General features: G+C 38.4%; 1 protein-coding gene across 4 annotated transcripts in view; it reads right to left on the bottom strand.

Annotated features, from left to right (window-relative positions):
- CORO2B (coronin 2B) overlaps positions 1-24,801 on the bottom strand; it is a 223,014-nt gene that overhangs the window by 42,957 nt on the left and 155,256 nt on the right. For all 4 annotated transcript variants that reach the window (XM_072615125.1, XM_072615145.1, XM_072615118.1 and 1 more), the window contains exon 3: positions 4,900-5,016. In XM_072615125.1, the coding sequence (XP_072471226.1) occupies positions 4,900-5,016 (117 nt within the window). The remainder of the gene's footprint in view (positions 1-4,899; positions 5,017-24,801) is intronic.

Raw genomic sequence — 24,801 nt, 5'->3', positions numbered from 1 at the left:
TAGATCACATGATCCTCTTGGCTTACACTCTTCTGATACCTATGAAGAAATCGTTGTATATCTCTTTGATACTGTTTTCTGTTGTCTCAAAGGACTGACCACAAAAGCCCAAACCTATGAGGCAGCACTTCCCAAACTATATTCCACATAACTTTCATGTTCTATGAGACAATTTCAGTGCTAGCAATATTTTTCCTATTAAAATATCTAGAGAGCGGAAAGAAACAGACACTGAGAAAAAGAGATGGACACAAAGACAGAGAGAAAAACATAGAGAACAGAGACAGACAGACACTAAGAGTTGATACATGCTGGGGAATGTGAGTCAAAGTTCATGGTGTTTCTCAAAATTCTTTTTAGTCAGGAGAGTTCTTGCTATTTTGCATGGAAGAGAGGTGCTATTTGGGTAAGGTTATTCCTTTATCCATCCCTTTTTAGTATAAGAAAGAAGAGCTCTGGTCAGATTTAACTCAGCTACAATGCATGACAAGATTAAACTAAATAAACTAATAACTAAAAGATACAATAATATATTTTTAAATAATAAATAAACTAAACTAATAACTAAAACTGGTTTCTGACCATAAGTTAGGGGACAGCTGAACTGAGAGATTCAGGGGAGATAAGTAACATTCACTTCAGTACATTTCAGGTCAAAGGAGAGTCCAAAGGAAGGGAAAAAGTTAACAAAAGAGTTTAAGGTGAATTCACAGGACAGAACTGATTTCAGCCTCCGTACCACCTGCGCATGCAGCATGGCTGAGAAGTCTGGAAAAAAATCCACAGCTATTAACAGAGAAGACTAGAGGAAGCTTCATAGACATTGGTCTCAGTTTAGCTGAGAAACCTAAGAAGAGCTGAAGAAAGCTTAATAGCTATTGGCTGAGAATGCCAATTAGGGATAGCTATAGAGTTACCTGCAGGGGAAAGGCTTACTAACCACAGTACCAGCAGTTAGACCTGTATGTTCATCCTTTGCTGCCGAAGAGGACCATACCATCGGAGGAATGATGACATGACTTGCACTTGACTTTGTTTTGAGTGAGGGAGGTCTGTGCAGGTCACCAGCCTCACTTCTCTTCCAGAGCCATCTTACTCTGGTGACCAGATATTCATCAGGATGACTAGAGATGACCCAGGATGAGACAATTAGGGTTAAGTGAATTGCCCAAGGTCACACAGCTAGTGAGTGTCAAGTGTCTGAGGTGAGATTTGAGCTCAGATCCTCCTGACTCCTGCACTGGTGCGCTATCCACTGCACCACCTAGCTGCCCTTTCCACCAGTGATAGATGTAGGCCAGAGGTGCACCTCAGCTAAGGATTACAGAGGAGTCTGAAATGGCTGAATGAAAAAGCTATAACCTCTTTTCTTCAAGGGAGAGGCTTATTAAAGATAACAGCATTTCCCTGCACCCCTAGTGGATGGTGGAGGTGGTTAAAAGAGCTGGTGAATGAGTTGTAGCCACAAAATACTTAGTAGATATTGTTTCGGAGTATTAGGTGACCCTGGAAATAACCCAAACTGAGAAACAATGGAGAAATGAAAAGAGAGCAACACTTTCCAGGGAGCCTCATGGGAACAGGGTTGGCAGAGAGCATCACAATGACATCAGCAGTTTTGCCCCTTCATGTGTATATCCTGGCCCCATGTTCATATGTATTTTTTGTGTTTGGATGGCCACATTCTCCCTTTGAGTGGCTATCCCTTACATAATTCCTATCAAGATTGATTCTCTGTGCATGGATTTGTAGGAAAGTAATTTCATGGAAAGTGACACATTTTGATAATTTTACTTACACTGTTATTTAATAAATCATTTCACATAGGTATGTATAAATACACCAAGTGTGAGGAACAAACAAGGTGATTTCTTGTGCCCACAGAATTCATTGATCAAATCAGGTTTTTTAAAAGGCATATACAGAAAACAGAAGGAAAAGGGAAGACAAGTGAAGATGAAAAAAAAAGAACAATATAAAAATATTCTCTATTAAAACAGTGTTGAGACATTAAGGCCCCAAATATGTTAAATCACATGAAGGATGTTAAAACCAAAAACAAAAGGTTTTTTTTTAAAGTCATACAAGGGAAAGGGAAGGAGTGAAAAAAAGAGAAAGAGTTTCTGCTAAAGGTGGATGGCATCATTATAACGAAGAGTGGAGAGAAGACAGAATCACTCATCTTTTATTTTGCTTCTATTTTCTCTTCCAGAGAGAGTGAACTCTGGATTTCACAGGCCAAAAATGTCCAATTCTAAATTGAAACTCAGGAGAAGTAAGGAGATAAGATTGAATAACCACTTTTTGTCACATGTTGTAGGAGAATCCTTGTTCTGGTACAGGTTGTACTTAATGACCTCTGAGGTCCCTTCTAGCCCTGAGATTCTGTGATACTGTGACAGCTTTAGACCAGATAGGGAGAGAACACAGTGGTCTTTGACAAGTTCCCAAGTCACCAGGCCCAGACAGACTATATCCCATGTTACTAATCTGGGGCACGCGATGGCTAAGCATTCCATTAGAATGGGAAAGGGTCTAAAAAACTGGAGATGAGAAAATGTCCCAACTTAGAAAGAGTAGACCCTGAAAATTATGAACCTATAGTTAGATTGCTGGTGAAATCCTAGATTATACCATTAAAGTATAATAATGAATTATTATAGTGTAAGGAATGGGCTGGATCTGCAGAGCTCCTAGCATCCCCAAGGATTAAGTAACCTCCACAGTCATAACAATCTTAATCTTATCTTATTCTAGTCACTTTCCAGACTTGATGGGAAATTGTAGAGGTTAACTACATAATAAACTCAAATTGGGCATTTATTTCAAAGTTACAAAATTATGAAAGTCATTCAGAACATATTCTTAACATCATGTCATTTTACGAAAAGGAAAATAGTCTAACCCCTTCATTTTACAGCTGAGGAAACAAAGGCGTCCATAGGTTAAATGACTTACTCAAGGTCTAATAGCAGAATTGAGAACCAAATTCAGGTCCTTTTCCTCTGAATTCAGCACTCTTTCCATGGTACTCCACAGCCTCCCTCCCAACAGATAGGTAGCTAAGTTACCTATTGTTATTTATCACTTTGATTCATTCCTGTTTTTGTGTTTAGATTTTTGTTGAATATGCCTTCATTTGTACATTCATTCATCCAGTCTTGCTCTAAGGGTCTTACGTAAGGGAAGGTGAGACCTTTAAGTCAGTCCACAACTATATACCCAGGGCCAACTAGTCATAATCTTGGTACAGGATTAATCCTTGAGAAAGATGCTAAAAATAATAATGATGGCTCCCATTTATTTAGTGACAATGTTTATAAAGCACTTTCATCACAATACCATCCCCAGATGAGGAAACTGAGGCTTTGGGGAGGCTAAAAACTTTTTGCTCAAAGTCACACAGGCACAGTCTTTACCCTTAGGGAGTTCCTCACCTTTCCTCAGGTAGATTCTTCCTGGAATACTGTCTAATCCTCACCTCCCACCCCACCCTCATTTCTACATACTGAAATACTATCCCATCCTTCAAGGCCTAATCTTTCAGTTAGCCTTTCTTTCACTGAACTAACCTTTACAAATCAGAAGCCACATGTCAGGTACTGTGGGGAAAACTAAGATATAGAACATGACCCTTGCTATTTAGAAAGTACTGGGAGATACGACACAAGAATACAATACAAGAAGGTGTGCGTGGGGTGTCACATAAATGATATAATCATATTTCCATGGGTATTCAGATATGAGAAATTTTTACTTGTCATTTTAAGGAGAATACTTTGTTAACCTTAATCACAAAATAAATGCAAATTACTAAGACTATGCCCTGGCTGGGACTGGACAAAATATTTGTGAATTTACTAAGAGGCTAATTTCACCTGGGAGACATCGATTAAGAGTAGGAGGCCCACTTTACCCTTATGCATTCAAAGTTTTGAACAGTGTTCTTATATCCAAATGGGTGTTTTAACATAGCCTTGGTCTGGATCAGGTCAAGATAGGCATTAGCACATGGGGTGCCTCCCTGGAAGAACTGCCCCCAGAAACCTGGAAGGAATTATAAGCTATAAGGCCCAATGCAAACCTAGCTAGCAAGGGGCTCCTACAATACCCTCCAAGGAAAAGGATCTAGTTGACAAGGGATGAAATTAGGGCCTAGACAAGTTCCATAGGATAGTAAGTGGCACAACTCCACTCCAGTGGAACTCCAAGTCCAGTGTTCTTTCCACTCTACTGCCCTCAACAGCACACCAGGAACTGTGCTAGGCAAAAACAGACCAGTTCCTGCCCTAGGGAGCTTGCTGGATTAGGTAGCACTTACCACTGATGAACTGCATTTTCACATCTTCGGAAGACATCTAAATAATATTTAGTTTCATTTCCCCCTACTGTCAGTTAGAACAGGTGAAATCCCTAAAGTTCACAATCAATGAATCATTTTGTCCTTGTTTATCCAAATTCACATCCTACCCTATCCCCCTAATTCACATCCTACCTTATCCCCCCAACTCACCTCCCAGTGAGGATCAGGGTAAGAACAAGGAGGCTGGACTGAGGGGCAGAGAGGGAACTACCCCCATAGCTATAAGAGTTCTGTTTGTGGAAGTATTGCTTGCTCACTCCTTCCTTCCTCCCTTTCTTCACTTTCCTTTTTCATTCCCTCCCTTCTTTTCTCTTTTCCTTCTCCCTTTCTCTCTCCCTCCCTTCTTTCCTCTTTTCCTTCTCCCTTTCTCTCTCCCTCCCTTTCTTTCCTCTGTCCTTTTTTTCCTTCCTTCCTTCCTTCCTTCCTTCCTTCCTTCCTTCCTTCCTTCCTTCCTTCCTTCCTTCCTTCTAGAGCATGGAGAATCAAAATATATATCTTCCACTGGGGAAAGTCACCTTATCTTACTTCCTACTTACTGATGTATCCTCTGAGCAGGACGCAATGATGTTGTCAATGAAGGGATTCCACTTGATGTCAAGCACGTTGCCCTGATGACCACAAACTTTGGGATAGTTGGGCTCTATTCGACCTGTCTGAAGGAGAGAATGGAAGAAGAAGCATTAGTTCTAGAGTAATCAGAGTATACATACCCTTAATGTTAGGACTCCACAGATCTCACAGTGTCATTTTCTCTAACTAAACTATCAGTTCTTTGAAGGACTATGTCCTATAACATTTTTGCATCCTTCTAAGTGCCTAGCATAGGACTATAAACCTATTAGCCTATTATTAGTATCTCATAAAAATAATTATTATCAGCATATAATTCAGTATAATACCTGGTTCTTAAAAAAATGCTTATATGACTATGTGGTTACAAAGTAACACCAATATCTAATATCTCACTTGGACCATGTCTTACTTCTTTTGTATCCTTCTAAATGCCTAGCATAGGGCCATGCACTTAGTAACAGATTATTAATAACAAATTATTTATCGTTAATAATAATTAATTATATTTTATTATTAAGAGTAGCACATTATAATAGCTTAGCAGTGCTTGGCACATAGAAGTCACTTAATAAATGCTTACTGATTACTTATATGGCACCTTATGGTTGCAAAGTGGCTCTGTTATCTTACTTGGTCCTTACCACAACCCTGTGGTATGGATTATGCTCATATTATTATCTCTTTTTTTATGCATGAGGAAACTGAGCCTCCGAAGGCTGAAGTGACCTGCCTAAAAAGTTGTACAACTGAGTGACAGGACCTAGGCCTTCTGAATCCAAGTTCAGTTTTCTTTCTAGTAGGCTATCTTGCTTCTCTAGGACAGTAGGCACTCAAATTCTTTGTGATTTCCTATTTGAATGTTTCTCAAATTATGTTGCCCAGGACCATGATGCCCCACATGATATGAATAAGGGTTTCATGTGATGATTTTGACTCTATCAGTGTTTCTCTGTTCTTCAATACTAACATGTATAATCTGTGTAAAGGGCATGACTATGGACCCATGTCCATAGTTTAAAGGCCTAAATATCTACCATGATATCCAAAGCTCATTCTCCTTTCTCTGGTTTGACATGCACCATAAGTTGCCTTCACACTAATAGACTTGGAGGATGCTTAGAGTTGGGGGGTGGGAGGCAAGATGGCCATGACCATTCAGCTACTACCATCTCAGGTTTCCAGGGACAACTCTGGTATATGCGAGGGTATACTCCTACTACTTGCTACTTCCAGGTTCTTGAACTAGCAATGGTGTGTTTCCCATTTACACAAAATCAATCACCATGACACCAGTGACTCTTTAAACATGAAACATTTGCTTAATGATAAGGCAAAACCAAGAATACTCAATAGAAGACTAAAATGAGAATAACCACAACATCTGCTCAATAGAAAAAAAAAGCAAGAGAAATCAAAATATGTCATAAGTCTGGTTCATTCTCTCCTACCAATACACACAATGCCCATGGAAAAAAGTAGGCACATACTTACAGAAATCAAAAAAGGAAGGAAAATAAGCAGAGAAACCCACATGTAAGGAATAACTCACAACTCTCCTGGGTCTCTTTAAAGAACAGTTAGCAACATGTCAGCTGTTGGGCAAAATGACTTCTCTGTTGCCTGTTTGTCTTATGGTTCTCATGGCTCTACTGCTAAACAAAGCTATTACTCTGATGCTCATGAAACACTGAAGCAGTGAGAAACTCTTAGTACATAGCCACCTTTTGCAGGGTGCTGAGAAAATGTTACTCCTTTTTAGTCATGAGTAATTCCATCAAGTGAGAGAACTGCCAAGCTCCTCAGCTCTGTTCTGGTCTCTGAGGAGTTTGTCCCTCTCAAGCTGAGGCAGTTCTTTATCTGTTCCTCAGGACAGCAGTCTATCTCTCCTCAATCTTTTGTCTGAGAGATCCTTTTTTATTAAGTTGGTTTTTATCAGTTTTCCTTACACCAATGATTTTTCTACCTCTTTTAGAAATCAAAAATGTTCATGTAAAAAAGGGCAATATTTTACTTGTGTATTAAAGACAAATCCTTTGTGGCAATTTTTTGTGTCTTTTGTATTTTAAATATGCTAGGAAATGAACTCACTTTAGGAAACCAGAAACTCAATCCTATGGTAGAGTACAGAATACTTTTATAAAGTTAATATTCCCCTTACCCCATGCCCCCTCAATTTAAGTTCAGAATTTCAACACAAGATATGAAAAAAAATCACAATTTTTTTCCTTTTAAGAAACTTACTATATGTTGTTTTTAACTTGTTATTGTTTCCAAATATATTCCTTCACCATCCCCTCCACAATGAGTCATCTAGTTAGTCTAACCCTTTTATTTTCAGAGGAAGAACCCAAAGTCTTCAGGTCACCTCAGAAAGGTTAAGTAATTTACTCAAAATCACACAGTAGTAAATGTCAGACCCGAGACATGCAGCACTGTTAAAACGTGTGCTGCTTGAGAGTACAAATCGTTTCATTATGACAAAGGAAAAAAAGAAAGAGAAAAATATCAGGTTTGCAGAAATTGAGCAACATCTCTACTGAGTTTGGCAGCATATGCACTATTACACCTCCGCAGTCCCCACTTATGCAAAGAAGGAAGGAAGTTGCATGTTCTCAAGTCCCCTCCAGGGCCAAATTTCTTAGTCATTATAATCACATAGCATTCAGTTTCACTCTTCTTTTTTGTTGTTTCCATTGAAAAAAATATGATTGATTTTAACGAACATACCAGAACTTGGTACTGAAATGATTGTTGTCCTTCATAATCACCTTGGGAAGCTATCATACGCTCTTAGTCCAAAATGATATGGCTATAGATAAAACCACCACCAACATCATCATCATCATCATCACCACCACCACCACCACCATCATCTTGATCATCTGGAACTCCTCCTTGGGAATGGATGACATTACTAAAAGATAATTCTTTTGAATGGATTCTCAATGGTGATGGATCTTTGCCTTTTAATGATGGATTTGACTTTCTTTTAATAGCTCCGTCATTTGGAACCCAGTCCTGAAAAACTCCAGCAATCAACCTGGGGAAAACAGTATCTGGTTCTTTAGACAATGGAAATAATAGTAGATTTGGACTCGAAAGGACTCAGGTTTAAATCTGGACTCTGCCACTTACTATAAGTGTGGCCTTGGGGAAGTCTCTAAACTTATCTAAGGCTTGGTTTCTTAATCTGTGAAATGAAGAGGATTGGGCTCAATAAGTTGCAAGGTCCTTGGCAATTCTAAATCTATGATCTTAAGACACTGGATTAGTTGTAAAGTACAACACTAGTTTCCCTGAATGAATTATAATTGGCCTGAACATATAAAAATTCTTGAATGTAATGCTTAACATATTATTGGCAATAATAGCATTATTGGAATATATACACATTCTACTTTGGGGGAGGGTGTCATTTAATGCCTGAGGATGATGGGAGTCCTGAAGATATAGCCCAAAGCTGTCAAATATGAATGTATCCTGAAGTATTCCCAGAACCAGACCAAATGTAATTAAGCAATATTTTTTAAAAAAATAAATACAATATAACCTAGATAATGTTAATATGTGGTTTTCTAAGTCACTGTGTAGCTTACAGAGATCCTTCTGTATGGTTTAGTGGCCTCTTTTCGATTTCAGTTTGATACCACTGATCTAGTCCAATCCTCCCTCTATTATTTGAAGAAAAACACTCACTTGTACATACAAGACCTAGTATTTTCACTAAACAATTATTCTTATCCCTTTTTATGTATTTCTTAAGTGGCAGTCCCCATGGCACAGATGGTAATGATAGTGAGGAGAAGAGAATTATACTTTGGAGAAATGTCTAAACCTGGAAAGCTTTCGAATAAATATGAGTTGAGCCCATCCTAGGTTTGAAATATCACAAGGTCATAGGTGACATATCACTAGTCAGAACTAGTTGGGATCTCAGAGGTCATTAAGTCCAAACCCTTCCTTCCATTCGACAGATACAAAAACTGAGCCCCAGAGATGGTATAAGACTTGTCTAAAATCACACAGATAGTAAGTGGTAGACCTAAGATTTGCAGCTCTATTGGACCAAAAGCTCTTTGAGAGCAGGGATTATTTCATTTTATGTACTTGTACCTCCTCCTTCCCCCCAGTGCCTTCTTGTGGCAGATGGATTGGTTCATCCAAATTCAGCATTCTTTCCACTGTACCATGAGAGGGACCATGCCTTCTGCATCCAATGGTCTAGATAAGGAGGATTTGGGTTCACAGTGATACCTTAAGGCCCTGAAAGACATTCAGTGGCAAAGGAAGATTTTAGAGATCTTATAAAGGTCTTTAGGGGGCAGCTAGATGGAGTAGTGAATAGAGCACTAGGCCTGGAGTTCAGTAGACACATCTCCCTAAATTCAAATTCAGCCTCAGATACATACTAGCTATGTGACTCTGGGCAAGTCACTTCACCCTGTTTGCCTCAGTTTTCTCATCTGTAAAACAAGCTGGAGAAGGAAATGGCAAATCATTCCAGTATCTTTGCCAAGAAAAACCCCAAATGGAGTCACAAGGAATCAGAAATGAATGAAACAACTCAACAACAACAAAAAGGTCTTCAGAAACAAGGAATGCAAAACCTTCTGGTCACGTCAGGACATTCCATTACACAAAATTCCTCTTTATCTGGTTACTGTGATTTCATGATAGACAGTTTTCTCTAAGTAGAACTCTTCTGTACTTATAATAGACTAAGTAAAAGACAGAGGAAAAGTCATGGCACTTTATTCTTTGGGCCTCTATCATCAGTTTATTTCCCCTCCCCCCCCAAAAATATCTTTATGAGAAATTAAAAATAAAGTACAGTTATCCCTTCCACATCACAACTTCCTTCAGTGCAGTTTTGATCTATTGTGGGTTAGCATAAGAAATAAAATTGGAATTTTCGGGGAAGTTTTGTGTAAGACACAGATGACACATGAAGGCCAGCAGACAACACACAAAAAGTTTAGAAACTCAGAAATAAATAAGATATGTATAGTATAATAGTGATATGGTTTATCTTTTAATACCATAATAACTTAGGCTTCTCCAGTATGAAGAGGATACCAAAAATTTTTACATGGATTTTCTAGATCACGGGAGCACCATGCCCCTAACTCCTGAGATGTGAAAGGGATAACTATATATTCCCTCATTGGGCCAATTAAAATGCCATTACTGATGAGATAAATATGTTTGAGAAGAATTTAATTAAATGACATCATGGTGCAATGGATAGAGTAGCAGGACTGAAATTAAGAAGATCTGGATTCAAATCTCATCTCTGATACTTATTAGCTGTAGGACCCTGGGCAAGTCACTTAACCTGTTGGAACGTCAGTTTCCTCATCTGCAAAATTATGGGGTTAGACTAAATGTTCTCTAAGGTCCCTTCTAGTTCTAAATCTCTGATCATAAAGATCTCTGTTGTAATGATTAAAACAAGCCCCCACTGCTTAGAGATTAAAACATCACAACTCATAGATTAAAACATATCAAAGTGAAGATCTCATAGTTACAGCAGGGGGAAGGAGGGGAAAATGTCTGGCTTGGAAAATTGACCAGGATTTGAAGATCCTAAAGAGAGGTACACATTCCCCTCTCTATTTCTGGACTTCCTTCCCCAAACACCTAGTATTTCTATTTTCTATTCATTAGCCCAGCCCATCAAACTCTTTTTTCTCTATTACTGCTACCCTAGGCCCTGATGCCAAATCAGGCAAAGATCTTTGTTGGAGTCTTTGACTGCCAGGTAGGCTTGTTCTGAGGAATTGAGAGGAGGGGAAATGGAGGTACCTGTAGCAGATGAACATCTCAAAGAGTTTAGCCACAAAGGGCAAGAGAGATATAGAATGATAGTAGGAACAGAATGATCAAGTGAGCATTTTTTGAGGATGAGGGAGGCACAGGCATGTTTGTAGGCAGTAGGGAAGGAATCAGTAGAGAGAGAAAGGTTGAAAATAAGTGAGAGAGTGGGGATGATGGAGGAGGTAATCTCTTTGAGGAGAAGAGATGGAAGTAGAAGGGTTTGCCTCGGTAAGGAATAGGGCCACTTCACGTGAAACAGGAGCGAAGGAAGAGATAGTGGCAGATGGCATCTTTGTGATATGAGATGAGGAAAGGGGAGAAATGGGAGCTCATGCTGAATGACCTTGGGAATGACACCAAGGTCATGAACTTGGGTGGCTATAAGAATAGTGATTCCCTTACAAGGAAATTTGTAAAAGGAGTAGGTTTGGGAAGAAAGATAATGAATACTTTTTTAGACATGTAAAGTTTGAGATGTCCCCCAGGACAGCCAATTTGAAATGTTTAATAGTCAGTGATGTGGAACTGGGACTGGAGCTCAGAAGAGAGACTAAAACTGGATATATGATCTGGGAGTCTTCCATGTAGAGACGATATTTAAAGTCATGGGAGCTGGTGAGATCACAGAGACAGATAACTATACTCTTTATAGAATATACTATATAGTATATGTAGTATATCAAAACTGAGATATACTTTACATCTCTCCCTCTTCTCTTCTCTATAGAGTACTCTATATAGAGTATATATATATATATATACTCTATATAGAGTACTCCTCTCTCTCTCTCTCTCCTCTCTCTCTCTCTCTCTCTATATATGTATATATATACATACATATACATACATATATATATACATATATATATACATATATATATATATACATATATATATATATATACACACACACTATAGAGAAGAGAAGAGGGCCCAGGAGAGATGTAAAGCATACCTCAGTTCAGTTTTGATTTACAAAATTACAAAAATTTACAAAAATCACAAAAATTTTTGAACATATCAATGTCTCCCCCCAGTCATATACAACCATGAACTTCTTCAGCTGTTTTCACCAACTCTCTTACCTTTTGTTTTTCCTCAGTTAGATTGTGCTTATTTATTTTTTCAGTTAAAATCCCAGGATTCAGGGGAGTAGTGGAAAGGTGTGTGTAATTTTGGGAAAGTGGTGCTAGTGGCATGGGAAATGTTTTCCTTTCCCTCTCTTCCCCCATCTCAGCCATCATCTATTTCTCAGCTCTACTTAGAGAAGATGAAACATACTCCAAGACTGGAAGGAGGGAGCAAAATGGGTCAGACAAGCATTATCAGCATTTCCTAGTACATTCTGGCACTGACTATTCCCAGCACTGAGCTCATCCTGTCCATGTGGTAATGACCTAGAAGATAGTGACAGTGAGGGATGGGGAGAAACACTTTGGTACAACTTCAAGCCCTGGGACAAAAGTCCCCTCCCTGAGACCTTTGAGTGAGAATTTTCATGGATATGCCTGCATTCCTGTTGCCTCTCAACTGAGTGGTGTTGTTGAGGGGGCCAGGAAGGAGTCTAGTAAACAAGGGGGAGGAAAAGGGATTGCCTCCTCAGCTCCTGGATAAGATTTTGAGAGCAGCTTCAGGAAACACATTGCTGGAAGAAATACCAGAGGAAGGTGGAATTTCCTTCCCAAATCTTTTCTTCTAAGGCAAGGAGATAAGCTAAATTTGTTTGCCACCCTGCCCTTGTATCCATGGGTTTGGGATATTAATTGTTGGGGTAACCTCCTAAGTACTGTATTTTTTCGGGTGGGGAGGTATGTAATTTCTGTCCCAGAATGGCCTATGAATGGGAAGTGATAGACCATCAACCTTGCTGTAATTAGTCTGGCATGTTGATGAGACAGACAGATGAAGGTTGACTGGGAGGAGGTGTGAAAGGCAGGTGGGGTAGAGACCATTCAGAGGAACTTGACCAGGTGAAGGGCCTACAGATGATGCCACAGGAGGGGCATTTTGAAGGAAATAGAAAAGAGAAAATTTAGGGGCTATGTGAAGGAAATGATGAAAGGAAGACTTCTGGAGGACCTGAAGAAATATTGTGAGGAAGAAAGATTAGCCTCTGTCTGCTTGGCCAAATAGGAAAGTACTAGAAGATACTAGAAGTACTAGAGAGCCAGATTTAGGCTTCATATAAGGAAAAACTCCCAGAAATTAGAACTGTTCAAAATTGGATAGGGTTGCCTCAGGAAGTAATGGTGCCCTGCTCCCCCACCCACTACATGCCTTTAAACAAAGGTTAACCAACCACTCTGGAATGTTGTCAGGAGATTCTTTTACAGTTATTGGCTGAGCTCCACTGCTGCTGAAGTTTCTCCCAACTCTGAGATTCTGTGATTATCAGAGGAGCCTAGAGTCTGCTGGAGCCAGCTTGAACCAGCTGGTCAATTATTTAGTGTGAGAATTACACCTTGGAAATTCACATCTTCTCCAAATCAGAGCTTGATTTGTTTTGTTGATTATCTAGATTTAAGGTTGCAATGGGGAAAATATTATAATGAAGAGTAAGCTTAAAAGTGTATCATAGTTACATATTTTTTTCAAAGAGTTGGTTGTTAAACATTTACAAGCATACCATTAGTCTTAGGTCACTGTGACTACTCTGTGTCTATCTTTGTCTTTCAGATTATTTGGCCAAGAATAATCATAGGACCTGAGGATTTGATATTCTCGTTGCAACATGTTCTGTGGATTATGAATTTTTAGTTTTAAAAAAATTGCAACTACTGTTAGCAACTTTCATTAATCATGTATTTTCATATCTCAGTAGATTCTTCCAATAACCCTGTGAACTGGGTAGTCCAAGTTTACTTGTTGTTGTTCAGTCATTTTCAGTCATGCACAACTCTTTGTGACCCTATTTTGGGTTTTCTTGGCAATGATACTAGAGTAGTTTGCCATTTCCTTCTCTAGCTCATTTTATAGGTAAGGAAACTGAGGCAAATAGAGTGAAGTGACATACCCAGAATCACACAGCTAGTAAGTGTCTGAGGTCAGATTTGAACTTAGGAAGATGAGTCTTCCTGACTTTAAACCTGGCACTCTTATGCCCATCAATTGGGGAATAGCTGAACAAGCTGTGGTAGATGAATGTAATGGAATGCTGTTGTGCAATAAGAAATGATGAACAAGCAGATGCCAGAAAAATCTGGAAAGACTTGTACAAACTGATGCAAAGTGAAATAAGCAGAACCAGGAAGACACTGTACACGGTATCAGCAACATTGTGTGATGCTCAATTATGAATAACCCAGCTCTTCTCAGCAACCCAATGATCCAAGACAAGCACAAAGGACTTGGGAAGGAAAATGCAATCCACATGCAAATAAAGAAGTGATGGACTCTGAATGCAGATCAAAGCATTTTTTTCATAGTTTTTTCTCTTTTTGATCTATTTCTTCTTTCACAACTGTGACTAATGTGGAAATGTGTTTTACGTGATAGCACATGTATAACCTATACCAAATTGCTTACCACTTCTGGGAGAGGGGAACGGAGATGGAAGAAAATTTGGAATTCAATATCTTGTAAAAATGAATGCTAAAAATTGTCTTAACAGTAATTGGGGAAAAGAATATTATTTTTTTAAAAAAAGAAAGGGGGATAGTTGGGATGGAAGGATAAGAAAGTGAATCTTGGCTGATTAAAACAAATGCAATATATATTTAAAAATAAATAAACCAGCTATAGTAAACACTGTGCCACCTAGCTGCCCTATTTCAGATTACCACTGACCTGACACTACCTATGAGTCCAAGCTTTCTCCTAATACCCAAGGTTGGATCCATTCCAGATGTTTGAGGGATTCACCCTTAGTCTCCATTCAAGCCATTCCTAATCCAGCTGCCTCACTACCACTGAGACCTTAAAACTAATCATTATTGATGACAGAATGTAAACTCCTTGAGGGTAGGGATACTTTCATTTTTTTGTCTTTATATCTCCAGAGTCTAGCACAATGCCTGGTATATAGCAAGTACTTAATTAACATTTGTTGCTTCTTTGATTGATCAAGGTAGAATAGGACTTCTTAACCTTGGCTGGGGGGGGAGGGGAGGGGGGGAGCGAGCGGGGGCAGGGTGCATTATGGATTTCTTTGGCAATCTCTGGTAAAACCAAGGATCCTTCTCAGAATAATGTCTTTAAATGCAAAAAAATATAAATTGTACAAGATTACAAAGGAAGCCAAGGATGCTGAAATATAGTTATTATTAAAGTATTTTAAGACCCCAGACTTGCAGACCTCAGGTTAAAAATCCTTGTGGTAGAATGTAAGTTCCTTGAAGGTAGAGACTGTATCATTTCTGTCTTTCAATCCCCTATGCCTAATACAGTGCCTGGCTCATAGGCACTTAAAAATATCTGTTAATTGGATTAAACTGAAAGAAAGGGCAGACCCCCCCCACAACAAAAACTGTGTCTGGGATTTGGCCTCATCCTGAAGCCAGCCTCTCCTCTTAGCTATTTGTGTTTTCCATGTCACCTCCCTCCCAAATGTTTGTTCATCTTTGTCCTGGCCTCATTTTGGTCCTGAAGATGGAGGATGAGACTTTCCCTGAGCATCTTTCATGATATGAACCAAGAGAAGAAGCAATAGCTTACAAAGTCCTCATTCAATCCACAAGCATTTATGAAATAGCTACTTGGAGCTAGTAAACCCAGCTAGGAGATGGGAATCCAAAGACTCTAGAGAGGAGAGCCTAAAATGCCTGCCTTTCAAAGTCCTCCATAATCTGGCTCCAATCTGCTGCCTCACCACATGCTTCCCTGCAGCACAAATCCTCCCTTGATAGATTGGTTTCACTGCCTTCTGAGCAAGTGTGCCATGTTCATAGTGCTCCCCCTACCCCATTGGGTCTTCTCCATTCCTTCATCCCTTCTTTCTTCTCCACCCAAGTTAACCTCACTCAACTCAACCTTCAAGGTTTAGCTTAGGTCCCACATCTTCCACTGACAGCTCTAGCCGCACTGATCTTCTCTCTCCTCTAGGTAGCCCTTTGTCACATGACCATATGCTATTCGTACAGCTATTTAGCTTTTCCTATCTGTTTGCCCTCTGTCTTTGATTAGACTGCAGTGACCCTAAATGTTCAATCTATTGTCAAATTTTACTGTTTCTACCTTCATCCTATCTCTTGCTTACAACTACTTCCCTATACCTCCATTCACAGAGCCACCATCCTAATTCAGGCTCTCCTCCCTTCTCCCCTAAACTGTTGCAATAGACACGTGATTGCCTTACCTCAAGTCTCTCCCAATCCAATCCATCCTCCACTCAGTGGCCAAAGTGATCTTCCTAAAGCACAGGTCTGCCAGGTCATCCTTCTACTCAACAAATTCCAATGGTCCCCTATTACCCCCCAGGAGTAATTATAAAACACTGTTGTTTTAGTTCCAAAGAACATGATACCTTCCTGCCTTTACAATCGGTATTTTATGATCCACCTCTATGGACCGTCTTGCTTTTTCTCACACACAACAATCTAACTCCTGTTTTGTGCTTTTTCACTGGTTGGTACCTCTGCCTGGAATCCTTCCCTGGCATCCTTCAAGCCTCAACTCAAATCCCACCCTCTGCAGGAGACCTTGCCCAGACCTCTCTCCAAACCCCCCAACCCCACCTTCACCCTATAAATGCAAGAACTATCCCTCTGGAATGAGCTTCTATTTATTCTGTGTATATCTTTTAGATACATAATTATTCACACTTTGTCTCCACCATTAGAATATCCTATTGTCTCCTTGAGAGCAGCAACTATGTTTTTACCTTTCTTTGTATCCTCAGAACTTAGCACAGTGCCTGGCACATAGCAAATACTTAAGAAATGTTTTTCAACTGCCTGATTTCGTGAGAATAGGGATAATACCTTCTTTTTTTCAGCACCTACTACTGAATTTTACTGGATGTAGTGGATCTTCAGCAAGATTCTGTCCAATGAATGAATGTTGGCTATATCCCCCTGGCTAAATAGAAAGTAGGACAGAAGGATTTAGCAGTCACAAAGCTGGGGCATTAGGATGCAGAGGATCAGATTAATTCCTGGGATGGGGGAAGCATTCAGAGCTTCGGATTTTCTGGAGTACTCTAACTTACTTAATGAAATGAATGATTACAGCGACACTAACCAAACCCTCTGCTCCCCTCCCTGGCAGGACAGAATCCCCAAATCTCTCTATTTCTCTGGATGACTGAACTGAGGATAGATGGGGGATGGTTGGATAATGTAGTGAGGGAGAGTAGTACATTTTCAGTGCAGGTTGTATTCACAACCAATTCTCAGTCCAATAGTGTTTTCTTTCCACCCCCTGCCTGATTCTCCTCTTTCCTTCCCATGCCTGCCCTTAAATTCCCCCTCCCAAAGAGGCCTTCCTCTTTTAGGCCCTGAGAGTGACCAGATTATTCCAAATCCAGCATCCCTGTGCAGGGAGCCTCACGCTTGGCTGAGTTTTGACTTTACAGAGACTCATGTTAATTAGGGCACGATACTAGAATCCCCTAACCATATGGCATGAGCATCACTTTCCCTCTGCTGATTGAGAATAGCCAATGGGATTCTCCCTTAAAGATTAACTGACCTTGGGGCAGTGTCTGTGTGTGTGTGTGTGTGTGTGTGTGTGTGTGTGTGTGTGTGTGTGTGTGTGTGTGTGTAGTGGAGAGGAGTGGAGAGGGGGCAGATTTAGGGTTGGGTTAGAGAAAGAAAAAAGATGGATAAATGGAACTCAGTTGAGGTCAGAGACCCAGCTCCTAAGCCAGTCCATTGCTGATAGAAAGCCAGGGAATCTGAACTGATCTCATCAGTGGCTATCTAAGGTAATGCTCCCTCCTGAAGGGCCTCTCCTATCTTTCTCCCTCCCCCACCCCCAAGCTCTGGTTCAGTTCCTGCTGCCTACCATCTGGCCCTGTGGGAACCACTCTGCCTGAGCCCTCTTCTGCCAGCACCCATCTGCTCATCCGCTTTGCTTTTCTGAGAATGCTTCCTTCAGGGTTTGCTCCATTAATGGAGCCATCACAATGGAGGAGGAGTGACAAGGGGGCCCTAATGGAAGGAGTGATTTGTTAATGGTCATGCATTTCCCCAGAAGCTCCACCTACCCTCATCTATCAGGGGCAGTGACACAGCAGGAAAGAGGTCTGGCACAGACATCGGAGGATCAGAGGTTAGATCCCACTTGTGATATGACCTATGTGATATCAGTCAAGTCACTTAGCATCCCTAGGCCCTGGTTTCTTCATCTGTAAAATGAGAGTGGGAGTGGGGAGAGATGGTAGACTACATAACCTCTGAGGTCTTTTCTAGCCTTCAATATACTCTTGCAAGTACAGCTAAAGCAAGCTTTTGGGACCCAGAGCCTATGCCATCAAGATCACATTTCTCCCTCATCCCTAACAAATTACCCATGGAGTATTTCCATCAGTGATCTTAGCCTATAGTTCATTACATACAAAGAAAGATCACTTCTGTTCAATTTTCTTCCTCCCCATGTCCGCCATTTTAGTGAAGACCCTCATGACCTCGTGTCTCCTGTATTGCAGGGTGATGTAGTGGAAAGAGAGCTGGACTTAAGAGTCAGAAAGACTGACACTTACTAGCTGTGTAACTATGGGCAAATCACTTCACGTTCCTAGAAAGAGGATGACAATACTAGTAGAACCTAACTCACAGGGACATTTTGAGGATCAAATGAGACGTGTATGTAAAGTACTTTGAAACCTTTAAAGCACTAAATAAATTCTGGTTACTACTCTTTTTATTTGTTTTGTTGCAAGGCAATTGGGGTTAAGTGACTTAGCCAGGGTCAAACAGCTAGTGAGTGCCAAGTGTCTGAGGCTGGATTTGAACTCAGGTCCTCCCGACTCCAGAGCTGGTGCTCTATCCATTGTTCTACCTAGTTGCCCTTCAGTTATTATTCTTTATAGTTCTTGTTCATCATTGCTGCCTCTACTGTTCCCCGATCCATCCTTCACTACACTGTCAGAGTAATTTTCCATAGCTACAACCTCATTATGATACTCCTTCTCTTATGAACTTTCCTTAGCTCCCCATTTTCTACTGTAATAAATCGAGATTGCTATGTTTGGCCTTCAAGGTCCTTTATAACCTAGTCCTATATCTTAGTTCTGGTACTAAACAGACATATAACTTCAGGCAAGTAACTTCTTCCAAGTAGACCTCAAATACTTGACCTAAAAAATTGAGGAATTCTGGAAGATGGTGGCATATCTGGGTATAAAAGAGCCCTGATCCCCTACAAACAACTCATAAAACCATAAAAATGCAACAGAAGGGAGAAAGCCAAAGAAAAACAGCTATAAGCTCTTCCATATACTCTAGCCCTACGTAAAAAGACTTCAAGAATCCTGTAAAAACTCTGAATGGAGATGACAAAGTGGGAAAACTGGATAAGGAACCCAGACCTAGAGCAGAAGACAGGTTCAACCAAAGCCTAAACCATGAGACTGGGATAGACCAGTACTGTAGCAGCCTCTAAGCAGCATGACTTAGCCACAGCAAGAGACAGCTTTAGAGAAGTACCCAGACCAGGAAGCAGCTCTGCTAGGCTGCTCTTCCCCAAGAAGTCAAGAGACAGAGCTAGACTAAAACCTGGGCATTAATAATCTGGATCCAGGCAGTGCAGCATTCAAGTAGCCCACTCCCTAGACAGGGCAGAAGCAACAGCAGGAGAAAAAGTCAGGGAAACCCCACACCCAGGAAACAAAGCGTTGGGAATCTTGCAGGAAGTCTATGAGAAGTTCAATCAACAACATGCAGAGAGGGTCTATCAAGCTTGCAGAAGAGGATGGTATCAACTTTGGATTTGGAACAGTGTAAGTAGTAAGAGAAAAAGGAGTCAAGGCCAAAACCTAAGTCAAGTCACCAGGAGATCAGAGCCAAAATCCAAGAATTCCTGTAGAAGATGGGACCTAATCTTAGCCACCATATTCAAGACGAAGCAGGGCCTGCCCATTATCATCCAACAGTTGTTTTGCCTTTCATTCTCAAAGAGGATCATGACATCAGGTTGATCATCATCACTTCAGGGAGGGGATGCCATGACTTGTAAGTGAATTGGATTTAAGAGAGAGAGGGCTGTGTAAAGTCACCAGTCTTACTTTCTCCTCCAGAGCCATCTGGGTCCAGGGGCAAGTTACAGTTTAGGTGGTATTTACACTGGTGATGACCCTGCCATACAACAGTACAGGAAGGAGAAAAGTCTGATCTAAGACTTTAGGCTGTTAGATCTAAGGCTCCAGGCGAGAACCTTTGCCTGGAGATAAGAGAAAACAAAAGAAAGCAATAATATAATGAAGAGAAGCCCAAGAAGAAGTGAGTAACTCCCTAAGTCTCAGTGGAATCCTTGACAAAAAGAATGCCATAGGTAGAGAAAAGAAAGTCCTAGGCTTAAGGACAAGAGTATCTCTAAGAAATGAAGCAAGAGATACAAAATGTAATGTTAAAGGAAATGACAACTACAGAGGAAATAAAGACAAGAAAAATCAATAGCTTAGAATAGACAATGGTAAACCTCAGAAAATTAGAATGGCCTAAATAGAAAGCAACAGTTCTATGATATAGAAAAAAAAAGAGAGAGAAAAGAAGAAAAAGAAAGAAAAGAAAAAATCAAAAGATTGAAAAGTAGTTGAATATATATATATATACTATCAAAAACAATTGACTTAAAAAAAGAAATCAAAGAGAGATAATTTTGGAGTGATACGACTACCTGAAAATCATGAACAAAAAAAACTTCATATTTCAAGAAATCACAAATGGAAACTAGGTTCGTTTGTCCCTCCTCAGGCATCCTAATTTTCTGCCCCACCCACTCTACCTCTACTTTTAGAGGCTTACCATACTTATGCCAAATTTAGTGTAGACAACCAGTCAAATTAGCCTACTATAGCTCAGAACGCCAGAGCTTAAGAGATACTCCAGCCTCAGCCTCTGTGGTAACAGGGATCACTGGCATGTGCCATCATACCTGCTGCCTTCTTCTTCATAAAACAGGGACGTACCAAGAAATGAAAACTTATAAGAAGATAGGATGGAAGAAACTATATACTAAACACTTATAACTGAATAAAAATAAAATGAACTCATACATAAAATGAAAGTGATAGCAGAATGAATTAGAAAGAGGAATTCAGAAACATGATGCCTATAAAAAACACATATGAGCATAAAGATTCACAAATAATAAAAATAAGGGGCTAGTGCAAAATCATTACACTTCAGGTGGAATAAGAAAGCAGGGGAACAGCAAATTCAAATGATTTCAAATAACATAACAGTAAAAATAGACATAGAGATTAGTGCTTAAAGGTATCACAGATAATGTGTTAATATCTTAACTTAACATATGTGCACTGAATGGAATAACATCTATATAATTAAAAGGAAAAGCTAATTGAATCCAGGAGCAAATGAACAATAGTGAGAGATCTTTCAGATCTAGACAAAAACAACAAAAAGATAAACAAGAAAGAAATCAAGGACATGAATAAAACTTCAGAAAAGTTAGAAATGATAACTCTTTGGTGAGTCATGAATGAGAATAGAAAGGAATCTATATATTCTCAGCTGTGTATGACACTTTGGCAAAAACTGGCCATGTATTAAGACACAAATCCTCACAAACAAATGCAGAAAAAATTTTTAATTGACCACAGTGAAATAAAATTCTATTTAATAAAGAGACTCTGAAGGAAGGGATAAAATTAGAGACTAAGTAATTTAGTCCTAAATAAAGAATTGATGGATCAAAGAACAAATCAAAGAAATAAAAAAGAAAATTAATAAGAGAGAATTACAACAATAAGGCATAATACCAAAATTTATGGATTGCTGATAAAGCATTTTTAGAGTAAGCTATTCTTAGAATAAAATGTATGTTTATAAATACTTTCATCAAAAAAGAAAGAGAAAACAGATCAATGAAATGGATGTGCAATTTTAAAAACTAGAAAAGCAATGAATCAAAAAATCTCAAATATCAAAGTAGAAATTTTGTGAATGAGACACACATACACAAAAAATAGAAAGCAAACCCCCACCAAAACAAAAAACAAAAAAAACCCCACTCCCAAGCTCATTGACTTGAAAAATAAAACCAAAAGCTCTTTTTGGTAAAATTAATTGAATAAATAATAGTTGCAAGCTAACTTGTTTTTTTTAAAAAAAAAAAAAAAGAAAGGAAAACCAAGTTGTATCAAAAAAAATGAATAAAGGGAAAATTCAAACCAATAGAATATGAAATAAAGGAAGCTATCAGTAACTGTTGTGTTCATTTATATGACAACACAACTGATAACTTAGGTGAGACAGATGAATATTTACAAAAATACAAAGTGCTAACAAAATGAGAAACATATGGTTTAAACAATGCAATATCAGAATAAAAATTTAATAAGTCAAAAATGAACTCCCTAAAGAAAAAAATATGAATTTACAAGTGAATTCTATAATTCAATGAATAATTTGAATACTACATTAAACTACTAGCAAAAACTCTTCAAATTCTATGATAGAAATATGATCTTGATACTCAACCACTGAAAAATTAATAAAGAAAAACATAAGCCAATATCTCTAAAAATATCAATGCAAAAATACTACATAAAATATTAGCAAAGTAGAGACAGCAACATATTAAAAAGATGATGATCATGTGTCATTTATATCAGGAATGTAGCATTGGTTCAACATAAATTAAATTTTAAACCTAGTAGACCATACCAATAATAAAAAAATTATCATTATATCAATAGATTCTGAAAGAACTTTTAATCATAATACATAGCACTTTTAGATTTTCAAAGCACTTTGCAAATATTGTTCCCTTTGATCTTCACAACAACCCTAGGAGGTAAATATTATTATTATCCCCATTTTACAGGAGGACACTAAGACAAACAAAAGGCAAATAATTTTCCCAGGGTCACACAGCTAGAAAATTTCCAACATTAGATTTAAACTCAGATCTTCTTGAATCATGGTCCAATACTCTACGTACTGTGCCAACTAAAAATAATAGGAATAAATGGACCATTCTGTAACATGCTACTCTGATGGCATGGTCTTCTAAGGCAAAGAAGGATGAACACACACATGTTGTAGGTATCTAAAACAAAGAGCCAAGAGCCATCACATATTATAGAAGAATGTGAGAGGGCTTTGGAATATATTCATTTCACAGTGCTAGAAACGCTAGCTACAAAAATAATACAAGGAAAAGAAACAAAGTAAAAGTCAAAATGAAGCTATTGTTTTTCTAGGTAATATGATGATCTAGACTAGAGAACCCAAAGGTATTGACTAAAGACAAATGGAAATAATTTCAGAAAAGTGATAGGACATAAATCCAAAATCAAGAACATTTCAGTATTATCAACAAAACCCAACAAGATAAGAAAAAGAAAATGCATTCAAAATAACTAGAGAAAAAAATAAAATATTTGCAAGTCTATTTACCAAGTCACACACAGGAACTGTATGATTTTAACCACAAGACACTTTTTTATAGAAATACAGACACATCTAAATAATTGAAATATTAATTGCTCATGGGCAAGTCTTGCCAATTATAATAAAAATTATAATACTACCCAAATTAATTTACTTAATATTATGCCAATTAAACTACCAAAATATTACTTTATAGAGCTATAAAAATGATTAAATTCATATGGAAGAACAAAAGGTCAAGAGTTTCAAGGGAAATACTTTGTTAAAAACTGAAAAGGAACAAGACCTAGAAATAACAAATCTCAAACAATACTACAAAACAAGAAATCATCAAAATAACTTGATATCGATTACAAAATAGGTCTATTAGTGGAACAGATATATAACATATAGAAGCAAACAAAACTAGAAAGCAATCCTGGCAGAAATTATTTAGACTAATATCTTACATCATGTATTAAAATAACCTCCAAAAAGTATATATGACATAGAAAAGGTCAAATTATAAATAAATTACAGGAACAAGGAAGAAAATTATCCTTTACAACAACGGTTAAGGAAAGAGTCATGACCAAATAAGAGAAAGAGAGGATCACAGAAGACAAACTGGGAAATTTTTGTTAACACAAAATTTAAGTTTTTGAACAAACAAAACCAATGCAGTTAAACTTAGAAAGGAAACAAATAACTGAGAAAAGATCATTATATCAAGTTTCTCTAATATAGGTTTTATATGCAGGACATAAAATATATTCAAATTTATAAAAACAAGAGCCATTCCCCAGTAGATACACAGTATAAAAGGATATGAACAGGCAGTTTTCAAAGGAAGAAATCTAAGCTATTAACAAATATATGGAAAAAGTGCTCCAAGTCATTATAGATTAGAGAAATGTAAACTAAAGCAACTCTGAGATACTGCCTCATATTCATCAGGTTGGCAAAGACAAGCAAAAAGGAAAATGGCAACTGTTGGAGAATCTGTGGGAACAGAGGTACACTGATGCTCTGCTGGGAGAGCTGTGAATTGGTCCGATCATTCTGGAAATTTAGAATTATGTCCTAAAAGTCACTAAACTGTCCATATCCTTTGGTACAGCAACATCACTATTAAACTTATATCCCAAGGAAGTTAAAGAAAGAATAAAAGGACCCATGTGTACAAAAGCATATATATGTGTGTGTGTGTGTGTGTGTGTGTGTGTGTGTGTGTGTGTGTGTACAACCCATGTGTACAAAAGCATATATATATATAGCAATATTTGTAGTGGCAAAGAACTGAGTACTAATGGGGAATGGCTAAACAAATTATGACTTATGAATGTAATGGAATACTATGGAGCTATAAGAAATGATGAAAGAGATGGTTTCAGAGAAATCTGGGAAGACCTACACGAACTGATGCAGAATGAAGTATACAGATCCAGGAGAACAATTTATATCATAACAACACTGTAAAGAAAAACAACTTTTGACAGTTTTACAATTCCAGAAAACTGATGATGAAGTATGACCCATCTGACAGATAAGATA

This window comes from Notamacropus eugenii, chromosome 1 (genome assembly GCF_028372415.1).
Source record: "Notamacropus eugenii isolate mMacEug1 chromosome 1, mMacEug1.pri_v2, whole genome shotgun sequence".
NCBI lineage: Eukaryota > Metazoa > Chordata > Mammalia > Diprotodontia > Macropodidae > Notamacropus > Notamacropus eugenii.
The sequence above is the reverse complement of the archived record's forward strand: the minus strand, read 5'-3'. Positions and strand labels throughout refer to the sequence as shown.